Raw genomic sequence first — 11157 nt, forward strand, 5'->3', positions numbered from 1 at the left:
AAATCCTGAAATTTCAATATAGTTTCAACAAATTTATGAGTTCATTAAAAACAACAAAAATAGAGGATTATTAGACCAAATAAAATTTTACATATTTTCTTTTAAAAACTCTTGTATAGAGTTGGTTCACAATAATATTATTGCATTATGAGGTTTATATATAGTGATAACATAACACATTAACTTGAGGAAATACAAGTAGATCAGGCAGATTTACATCAAATGCACATCAGAGGGTATTTTGGTAATTACACTTTTAAAGTGAAGGGTAGTTATGTAACATCACTGCAACTCTTGGGTTAACTGAAAATTTTTGACTAACGCCTTCCTTAGTCAACGAACTAACGTGCGTTTACCCCGTTACCCACGTTTTAGTTCACTTTCCCAAATTCAATTATCCAGGTTTCGATTGAAGAACATCCTTTTCGACGAAAAGTTTGATTGTTGTGGAAAATACTTACCCGAGAGGATGTCGTATATTGCAATTGAGATATTCGCCGCATAAAATTAGTCATTAATTTGTAATTTCTGGTGATTTCAATTGAAGGCGATTGCAATTGAAGGCGATTTCAATTGAAGACCACCTTTTGCACGCTTTTCGCACGTACAAACAATTCGTAGATTGTCGAATTTGGAATTGAAATCATACCAGCTCTCGCTCGTAAGTGAATTTAATGTACTATTAATGCGTTTATGTGTAATTGTTAAATTCAAATTCATGAATTGATACTGTCATTCTGATTGTGGTAGTATTTCATGTGCGGTTGGTATAATTTGGTTGAAATTGATGTTTTAGTGTATTGTTAAAACATGCATTGTTTGTTAAAAAGATTTAATTTGTCTGTGGATCTTCAATTATGAAGTTGGTGTAGTTCAATATTGGTTATAAGGCATTTATCGCACTTGAAAGTAAAACCAATTCATTGTTTAATGATTATTGGAAATTACTTGTTTTTATGGTTAGTGTTATATAAAAATGTATATCACTGCCTTACTTTGTTATAGTGTTCTGAAGGATAATTGTTGGTCGTAGGATGAAAGACCCTAACTGCGATGATCCAGCAGTGTTCAAGGTATAGTGTTGTTCTGTTTACCTGATGTTTCCATGTATGTTTGATATTTTATAAGTAAAATCAATTGTTATATTCTTTAATTTTAAGTTCATGCAATTGCTATTTTGTTAATTTTTAAGAAAAATGAAATGATTAGGACGACAAATTAAGTATTGGTGGGCAAGTGAAGTCGAAAGGCGAAGTGTTGAAGGAGTATTTTCATGTTCGGTCAAAGGTAAATACGAGAATATAGTGCATCGATTTTGAAAATGAATTCATGCCTATGTTTTTTGATGGTGCACCTTTGTGTTTAATGTTTCAGCCTCCTAATTTAAATTGTCGGGTTGAGAGCTTTGGTAGAATTTGTCAAACATTTGATTCTCGTCGGAGACAATGGGTGTATGAGATGGGATTTGGTGGGTTGTTGTATTTGTGTGGTGATATGCACCTACCAAGGCAGCTTGGCTATTGGTTAATGACCCGAATTGATCCGTTTAATAAGATGCTTATAACGCCCGATGGTAGGCTTTTAAGGCTATCTAGAAATCAAGTGCATTGGGTTCTTGGCATTCCGAATGGATCAAAGGTTGTGCCAAGCTATAAAACAATGAATAAGGTGCAGCGGGATAAGGCGAAACAAATTACTTCAAAGTATGGTCAAACACGCAAGTATACATCAAGCAATGGAGAATCAAGGGTGAATGACTGTGTGGGAATTCCTATCCATTCTCAGTTATTGGAGAGGTTGGAGTGCCATTGGGAAGCTCACGAGGAGGAAGAATTCAAAACACTTTTCCTAATGCTATCTTTGGAAATGGTTCTTTGTCCAACATTGTCTCCTAGGTTGTCTTCTGATCTGGTTCCAGCTTTAACATGTGCTATGGATGCCGCGGACTACGACTGGTGTACGTTGGTTCTTACAAAGCTTCTTGGCAGTGTTCGCTCATTTGGTCGTAGGTTTTATTCTAAAGGGCACGCTGGTGGATGTGGAGGCTGCACACTCTTTGCCTTGGTATCTGGCATTTCCCGATTTTTATGTTAATTATCTGGTTATATTAGTAACTGAGACGTTGTTAATATTTATTGCATACAGATTTTTTATTTGGACCGACTTGATAGAGAGGCTGTAGAATGGGGGGCCTTCCCTAGGATAAAGGTTTGGAACATAAAGCAAATTGGGATTGCAAGTAAGGAGGACCGGTTAATGGCAGGTGGTGACTATGGAAAGACAGGGGTAAGCATGTATATTAGTTGTTTATTTTTTGCGGTTGTCCATTTTGGCAAAAGGTTAGATTTTCGTTTATTTTGTAGACTCTTGATGTGGCTTATGGTGAGAATCATCCACGCCAGGCAAGAGATACAGACGGGCCTGAAAAGGTAAATGTCTACGTTCTGATTGGCTGCTTCAGGTGTAAATGTAGCATTGTGTCAATTTTTTCCCATGTTTTTGTGGTAGGTTGAGCTTCATGATGACATGGAGTGCTTGGCGCCTAGAAGAAGGCGAGGCGCTTCCAGGACAAATATTCAACAAAAAACAGGTGAGGACCTGTCAGTTGAAGGAGACCCACATATTGTTGAGCTTCCTCCTATTCATTCGGCCTCAAGTGGATGTGTGGCCTCTTATGGGCAGAGCTTTTTAGAAGCGATGTGCAGGTAATTGTGTTACAATAACTTGATTATCACTTGGGTTATTTTCTTAGTTTTGTTAAACTCATGCTGGTGTGTCATGATTTTTTTTGAATATGCACAGGTTTGTTTCTAAAGATGCAATTTCCCTATTCAGAAGGTTGACATCTCCTTTATTCAGTACGTGCCCTAGGCTGGGTGGATATCCATTACTGGTACGATGACACCTTTAATATCCATTTTTGCTAAATACGCACACTCTAATATGATGAATCTTACAATTATTTTGTTAGGGTGATGTTATAGCGTTTCCTGGTGGGGGATATGAATTGCGAGAATTGCTGTTGCCATCAGTGGTCAATTTTATGAAAAATCCTTCATGCCGTGTATTCGCCGTGGTTTCTGAGGTGACATTTGTATGCCACATTTTGCTACACAATCAGCCCTTTTTTGTTTACTTATTACCAGGACGTTTTATGTAATCTTTATAGGTTGTCATTCCTACTGTCCATATTCGTGATCCGGTGTTTGTCCGCATGTGTATTGCCCTGAAATCAGCACCTCCCTCGCGTGTGACTCTATTTCATGGTGATTCAGTAGCTCCAAACATCAGTATTGATCACACACGGGTATGATTTTTCATCTTGTGACACCTGATGTTACTGAGAAATTACGATTACATCACTAAACATGTCCATTGTAATGCAGTTGATCAGCTTTGATCAAGTATTTGATGATATCTTCAAATGTTGCATGAGGGGTCTATGCGAATCAAAGCTGTCAAAGAACAAGCTGTTGTTGGAACGTAGTCTTGTGTGACTGTGTTCCTGATGTGTTTGCACTAGTCTTGGATTAACGGTGAATCCGAATGCACTGGGCAGGTTGTAGTCCCAACTCAAACTATGTTACGGAATAGCTGTTTGTTTATTCTTTTCTCAAATGTGGGCTATTGTTGTAAATCTAGCCTAAAAATGCAGCCCATGTGGTTAATGGGTATTCATATGGGCCAAGTTGTGCCAAGTTCCTACAAAACCATTTTCCTTTGCATCGCAGCCCATTTGATGAGTACTTAACTGGTATTTTTTTTTTCTTTTTTAGTGACAATCGATTCATATCAGTCGTCTAGTTGTTCCCCATGTGGTGTGATGACTCTCTTCCGTTATAGAATTTATACTGATATTCTGTTTGTACTAATGTTTGTACTAATGCAAATTTGATTTATATTAAGGATGTGTCCAGTATGTAGAAGATTTCGAGGTTGACTGCAAATCACTAATTTCGACCCCATCACATGTTTACTAATTCTAATATTCACAGCAAATTCCATCAATTAGCAACATGTACAATGATGTGTATTTGTCACAACATCTTGCTATCTGCCATCTGCTTCATTCCCAGTTCTGGATGTTTAGCTTCCTATTGTGAAATTATTATTATATTTTGGATGCCTTATTTTTACATGGACTTATCACCAGTTCTTTTATACTGAAATTGGGTTTAAATCAATTAATTTAGCTCAACATAGGCCCACACATTTGAACATTTGCATAACTACGTACCAAAAATTGGGTTTATAAGTACTTCCTACAAATAAATTCTATAATACACGAAAAGACAAGCCAAATGGGCTTCCAACACATAGGTTCATTATTTATAAAATAGGGCCTCATTTACGATTGGGCCAATAAGGATTTACATCCTATACAATTAATTGCGTACTGAAAATAAAAACCATACATTAGGTCAACATTACCCACTTCTTCGAATAGCTAAGACTTTCGACCAACCCATAGCAGTCCTCTTTCTTGAACACAAGAACTGCGATTCCCCCGTCGATGACCGTCATCGAAGTCCCATACACTGCATATGGGTGAACGCTGTGGCATATCAATCGGGCCATGTGAATTGACACTCTTGTCTCAGTTAAGATTATCACATCTGGCATATTCAATTCGAAAATACTACGTAACTCTTGTACGAATGCATTCCTTCCCATGTTTTTACAGTTCCACATAATGTATTTTTTTACCCCTTCACTCGGACTAGGTTGTGGTACAGTATTGAGGTTTCCTAATTTGAAGGTAATCGTAGACGACCTCCCATCTAACAAGTTGCTAGTTTGCAATGTGGAGTTTATAGTGAACTCACGTACACATTTTGGGCTTTTAGTGACAAATAAGTGAAGATAATCACTGTAATTGTTTACGTTAACCTTATGTTCGTCACTATAAAGACATGTAGAATGTAGAGTAAGATTGACTGACCCACTAAATAATAAACCAACCTCTTATGGGATAAGGTGTTCACTTCCCGCACCACCAGCACCACCATGTTGTTTGAAAATCCACTGCACCGCAACCTTTAAAGCTTTTGGTAAGAGTGCTAGATCTGATAAGTCTGGCAAATACCCCGGTGATACCATATTATTCTCATGAATAACAACTAGATCACCACCCAATGTTTTACCCCTCGCAACCGCCTTCGCGGCTGACTCAGAATGCACAACCTTTATTGCCACTTTGCCATTACTATCTAATACACAACTCTTCACAATAGCCAATATACCCTTACAATATTTTCTGGGCATATGCGGTTTTACCAATATGGCAGGTACCCTAAACACCTTACCATTTCTTGTTTTTTTTTTGTTTATTATTTTCGTACGTGTTTTGCAAATAATGTTAGAAGGACTCATTTTTAATTGTATAGGATGATGGCTGAAGTGTGTTTTTTGTGATCTCCAAATGGCAGTACATATATTTATAAGCGTCAAGATTTTTCAGACATTACCCCGCGCAATTAATGTATTTGGCGCCAAGAAATTAGAGGCAAATCTTTGGTGTGATAGGGCTAGGGCTAGTACATTTTTTTTTCTAACAATTACAATAATAGGCACCTACAGAAGTTATGCCTAATTTATTCAATCCAAACAATACCCAATCTCAAAGTTTAACTATTAAACATGTTACATACAAGGCTTTTAGGAGCACATTTTATAAGCATGAACACATAATATTTAAACTGTAAGCAATCAGAGATATCGTGAGGTAAGATATCCGTTAATGAAACAATCACTATTTATTATTGCGCATAAATTTACTAATCTATCACTATTTATTATTGCGCATAAATTTAATAATCTATCACTAATTATTATTGCACATAAATTTACTAATCTACTTGCGAAATGCAATCGCATTTGTAATCTACAGAGTGACGTAATTATATCCAAATTTATTGTTATTTATATTTTTCCTAATTCCGTCAAATCGGGAATGAAATAAATCCTTTTTACATCCAGGAATTTGAGTTCCAATGTGCTCAAAAACCAGCCCCTGTCACTTTCAAATGTCAACTAATATCTTTGCAATGACTGCCTTACAAGGACATACCATATGTGTTACAAGATCGTTACACCTTATGAATTCTAGTAAACACACACGACAAAATGAGAACTATACCTGAATGACAACATCGAGGATCGCATTGGTCGACAGAATGGGATTGCCCATCAGTTTGATTAGTTCTTCTTTGTATAGTACTGCCGTACCCCCAGAACATGACTTAATCATGGATGTCCTAACAAGGTACCTCCATGGCAAACGATTAACTACCTCGTTCACGTTTTCATCAAGGTGCCTAGTTTCAAGCAGAATAACCACAGATGGATTAAATGCCTCATGCATCAATTGGAAATTCTCCATAAGTGACCGCCTAGCAATTCCACGGACATTCCAAGTAACAATGCGAGTATTTAAAGGAACATTGGTCAGGTATGGCACCCAGTTAGGGCATGTCACTGGATCGAAAGCGACAATGTTGTAAGGCCCCCTTTCCTTCGACTCCTTAGCTTGGTAAACTTGTATTATGACCAGACATTCAAAAATTGGAACATCTACAACTTGAATTGCGTCGGTGTAAGTTCCCATGCACAAATATACAGTATCTAAGCACAACCGAATTGCCGGTGCACTTAAATCCAACACCGGCTTCGGATCAATAAGGTGCTGCAGGTTCCTTGGGATGGTGTGCAGGTACTCCAAGCACCATTTGATCACAGACTGACCCTCAACTGACAATGGGTAAAGGTCATCACAATTAGGAATGTGAGCAGGTTTGGTTTCTTCATGCAAGTCTTTGGGTCTCATTTTTAGTGTTGCAAATTCTGGGGTCAAAGATTTAGGGTTGAGTATCATTTGAGCGATTGTTTTGCGAGAAACATAGGCCGGGGAATTGGTCTTGTCTCGACAAAGGAAGTACATGAAGTTCATATCATTTTCGGGTTGCATGTTTTGGGGAGGGTCGAAGTAAAGAAATGCTCGGTTGACGGTTTTGGTGTATGCTACTCTTGGCCATGGCATGTTTGAGAGTTTTTACTAGTATTCACTTTGGTAGTAAAAGAAGGAGAAGGTGATGTGGAGTGTGTATTGCTAACACCTATATATAGCAGCATAAGTTAATGAGGAAATACTGTGGGTTATTACCTACCTTTTTATCGAACCCTATTTCCAACCTCCTTGGCCTGGAATTAATATATAAAAACCTAGAGTCTCTAATTCCATTGGGTAATCAAATTTAATGCGGCAATCATTCGAAAAAAACAATAAATGCAAAGTATCAAGTTGTTCATAATCATTATCATAAATACAAGTCAGCTACTTGAATGGTAAAAAATAATGCATTTGATTGGTATAATTATAGTAATGCCCCCATCTTTTTACTTTTTACAAACAAAGGATATGTGTTCAAAAAAATAAATATTAAGATTAATATAAACTACCCTTCATTCGAAAAATTAGTGAAGTACAAAGTAATTAACAAAATGCCAACAACGTCGCCTAACTGTTTAATATATAATATCTAGTTTATCAATTGTAACTAATTCACATGACAAATGTTTTACATAACTGTAAATGCATGATTCCACACAATCATAATAGTAACTTTTTACGGTTGTATTTGAAAACTAAAGTGTAACGTCATCCGTTAACTACCTAACCCCCCTAACTCATCAAATAATTATGGACAATAATAAACGATTTTAATTAACTTGGATTATGTACACACTCTATTCAAACACGAACCAATTGTTCAATGACATATTCAAATCGAAGCTGAGCAGGTTCAGTCAAATGGATCCAGAGTTGCTAATGTTGACTTTCAATAAAGTCAACCGAATGTAGTACGTCTCTCCTACACTAACCTAGATTTAATGCATGGATAAGTTTTTTTGGTTATAAACCACGATTCACCGCTAATTTTTCAGACGGTATGCTAAGCTAGATTATTCCTCAGATCAAAACTTATTACCCCATAACGATTCATTTAAATTGTGAAAATAATAAAACGAAATAAATGAACTTGAATGTCGTACACACTCTAACCACATACGGACCAATGTTTTAATGACATATTCAAATCGAAGCTGAGCTGGTTCAGTCAATTGGATCCGCAGTTGCTATTGTTGACTTTCAGTAAGGTCAACCGAACGTAGTAAGTCTCTCCTAAACTAACCTAGATATAATGCATGGATAAATGCTGTTGGTTATAAACCACGATTCACCGCTTACTAGCAAGACGGTATGTTAAGCTAGATTATTCGTTAATTCAAAATTTATTTCCCCATAACTCATCAACTAATTAATTAAATTAATAAACGAAATAAATTAACTTGGATGTTGTAGGTACAATGACGAATTGAAGTTGCAGCTTAGCAGGTTCAGTCAAATGGATTCGCAGTTGCTATTGTTGACTTTCACTAAGGTCAACCAAATGTAGTCACTCTCTCCTAAACTAACCTCGATATAATGAATGGATAAATGCATTTGCTTCTAAACCACTAATCACCGCTTACTAGCAGCATGGTATGTTAAGCTAGATTATTCCAAAATCAAAACGTACTGCCCCATCACCCATCAATTAAATTGTGAAATGAGCAAACGAAATATATTAACTTAGATGTTGTACACACTCTAACCTAATAAGAACCAATTGTTCAATGACATATTCATATCGAGCTGAGTAGGTTCAGTCAAATGGATCCGCAGTTGCTACTGTTGCCTTTCAATAAGGTCAACCGAACTTAGTCAGTCTCTCATAAACTAACCTAGATATAATGAATAGATAAATGCTTTTGGTTCTAAACCTCGAATCACCGCTTACTACCAAAACGGTATGCTAAGTTAGATTATTCCTATATCAAAGCTTATTACACCATTACTCATCAATTAAATTGTGAAACTAATAAACGAAATACATTAACTTGGATGTTGTACACACTCTAACAAAATACGGACAAATGGATTTATGACGTATTCTAATTGAAGCTGTGAGCAGGTTCAGTAAATTGGATCCGCAGTTGCTATTGTTGACTTTCAATAAGGTCAAACGAACGTGTCATTAACAATTTAAAATGGTATAATAACAAGTTTGGTTAACTCAATTCGTACATTTCGCGGGGTTAGGTCAACTACCTTAGATTACTTATAATATACCAACTTTATAGTGGATTTCACAATACCCGGCAACACCTAGAAACCCTAGTGAAAGCTTCCTAACCAGTGATGACCATTACCTTAATAAACATATTCCACTCGCAATTTTTTTGCATTGTTGGTTTCTGGATGTTATTCTTGGTTTGTTTGACTAGCAGTTAGTATTGGGTCTTTGTTGTGGCTTGTTGAGCTATTGTTATATGTTTGGCTATTCAAAAAGACGTTATTAGACATTATTATGTGTTATTATTCTTTGACTATTAGTATATTAATTACTAAGTAAAAATTGTAGTTACTAAATTTTATTGTTAATTCCTAACTATTAATTATGAATAGGGGATAAAAAGGTAATTTCATTAACGACAAGCCAATATTGCAAACCAAACATCCATTAAGACTAGCTTTGTTGTTAGTGGCGTCGGAACAACAGGCTTTTTTGGGGACTTCATGGTTTTATTTGAAATATAATCCTGCATCTGCATTTGTTTAAACATCGTTATTTTTTTGTCAATTTTTGCCAAAATGTAGACATAATTGCAACGACCCCGCGATTGACAAATTATATTGAATAATGGTAATATGAATACACTATCGTTTACATTATAACCTTAATTATAATCACGATTAAGTTTATGTCTCGTTGCTTAAGATTTTTTCATAAAGACTACATGTCATGAACCATGTATGTGAATCTTGGAATTCATATTGTCATGTACATGAAATTCAAAATTATTCATCCTCTTACAAGCGAAATTAATCGGTTCCAATTAGTAATGCCTTATAAAAATTCACGAGCCAATCCTATCCTGTGTGCTACGCTGTACAAAAAATACACCCTAAGTTCCCAAAGGGATCCGGCGAAAAATGCGAAACTATTATTATTGTGATTTATGGAAATTACACCTTGAAATAAATGATAAAACCCCGGATAAAATTTTTACCCATTTCTTGACTAATATTTTGAATTTGGTGCGTTACTAGTTCAAATTAAGCTAAATTACCCATTAATTAATATTATTTTGTCCTGACGTTTAAAATTTGCGGTATAATTAAGAAATTATGTTGATTTATATTGGTAGAATTAAGACAATTCAGTTCTATAGCTTTCCTACAAGTACAGATTTTGTTTTTTTAAATATGATTTGCAATCAAGTGATGGTATGCTCTACACTACTTACTGGATATGTGAAGTACAAATCAGTTTTCTTCTTTTCGAAACAGGATTTTCTATGAGATTCTAAGTACAACGCATGCATTTGAAACCCATTCCCTACCTGCGTACGTTGCTTGCTTTTCAGAAATTGCTGTTGTGAACAAACTTAGACTACTTCCCCTACCTTTTCTAAACTAGTCACATCACATCTTATCTTTACTGTTAGGTCATTGGTCTAAATGATAAGTATGTTCAGCCATACCCCCACAAATTATATATCCAACATAGAGTCATAGACTATTGTCATAATTAATAATAATTAGCTACGCAAACATGTTACATACAAGGCTTTTAGGAGCACATTTTATAAGCATGAACACATAATATTTAAACTGTAAGCAATCAGAGATATCGTGAGGTAAGATATCCGTTAATGAAACAATCACTATTTATTATTGCGCATAAATTTACTAATCTATCACTATTTATTATTGCGCATAAATTTAATAATCTATCACTAATTATTATTGCACATAAATTTACTAATCTACTTGCGAAATGCAATCGCATTTGTAATCTACAGAGTGACGTAATTATATCCAAATTTATTGTTATTTATATTTTTCCTAATTCCGTCAAATCGGGAATGAAATAAATCCTTTTTACATCCAGGAATTTGAGTTCCAATGTGCTCAAAAACCAGCCCCTGTCACTTTCAAATGTCAACTAATATCTTTGCAATGACTGCCTTACAAGGACATACCATATCTCTAACCAAAGATACAATGCAGGATTTATTCATTACCAAGGCAATCCTACACAATACTAGTAA

At 35.6% G+C, this 11157-nt stretch overlaps 1 protein-coding gene across 3 annotated transcripts; it reads left to right on the plus strand.

The window, feature by feature from the left end:
* The first annotated feature begins 394 nt into the window (after nt 1–394).
* LOC145590196 (uncharacterized) lies at nt 395–3812 on the plus strand. 3 transcript variants are annotated; one of them, XM_081646949.1, is made up of 11 exons: nt 395–661; nt 1006–1073; nt 1210–1287; nt 1375–2064; nt 2146–2286; nt 2364–2429; nt 2509–2705; nt 2803–2893; nt 2972–3085; nt 3170–3307; nt 3387–3812. In XM_081646949.1, the coding sequence occupies exons 2-11, from the start codon at nt 1035–1037 to the stop codon at nt 3495–3497; spliced, it is 1665 nt and encodes a 554-aa protein (XP_081503075.1). In that variant the 5' UTR covers nt 395–661; nt 1006–1034; the 3' UTR covers nt 3498–3812. The 3 variants fall into 3 exon arrangements, with proteins under 3 accessions (XP_081503075.1, XP_081503084.1, XP_081503079.1); XM_081646958.1 differs by having other exon boundaries at nt 1016–1073; XM_081646953.1 differs by having other exon boundaries at nt 1034–1073.
* Nucleotides 3813–11157: the final 7345 nt, after the last annotated feature.

Source organism: Chenopodium album, chromosome 2, assembly GCF_948465745.1.
Source record: "Chenopodium album chromosome 2, dcCheAlbu1.1, whole genome shotgun sequence".
In the NCBI taxonomy this organism is placed as follows: Eukaryota; Viridiplantae; Streptophyta; class Magnoliopsida; order Caryophyllales; family Amaranthaceae; genus Chenopodium; species Chenopodium album.

Excerpts from the sequence above, each read along its gene's own strand:
- LOC145590196 (XM_081646949.1), top strand. The coding sequence starts at position 1,035 with ATGAAAGACCCTAACTGCGATGATCCAGCAGTGTTCAAG. Across the intron at positions 2,430-2,508 it reads ATACAGACGGGCCTGAAAAG|GTTGAGCTTCATGATGACAT; the intron begins GTAAATGTCTAC and ends TTTTTGTGGTAG. Across the intron at positions 3,086-3,169 it reads TATTCGCCGTGGTTTCTGAG|GTTGTCATTCCTACTGTCCA; the intron begins GTGACATTTGTA and ends TAATCTTTATAG.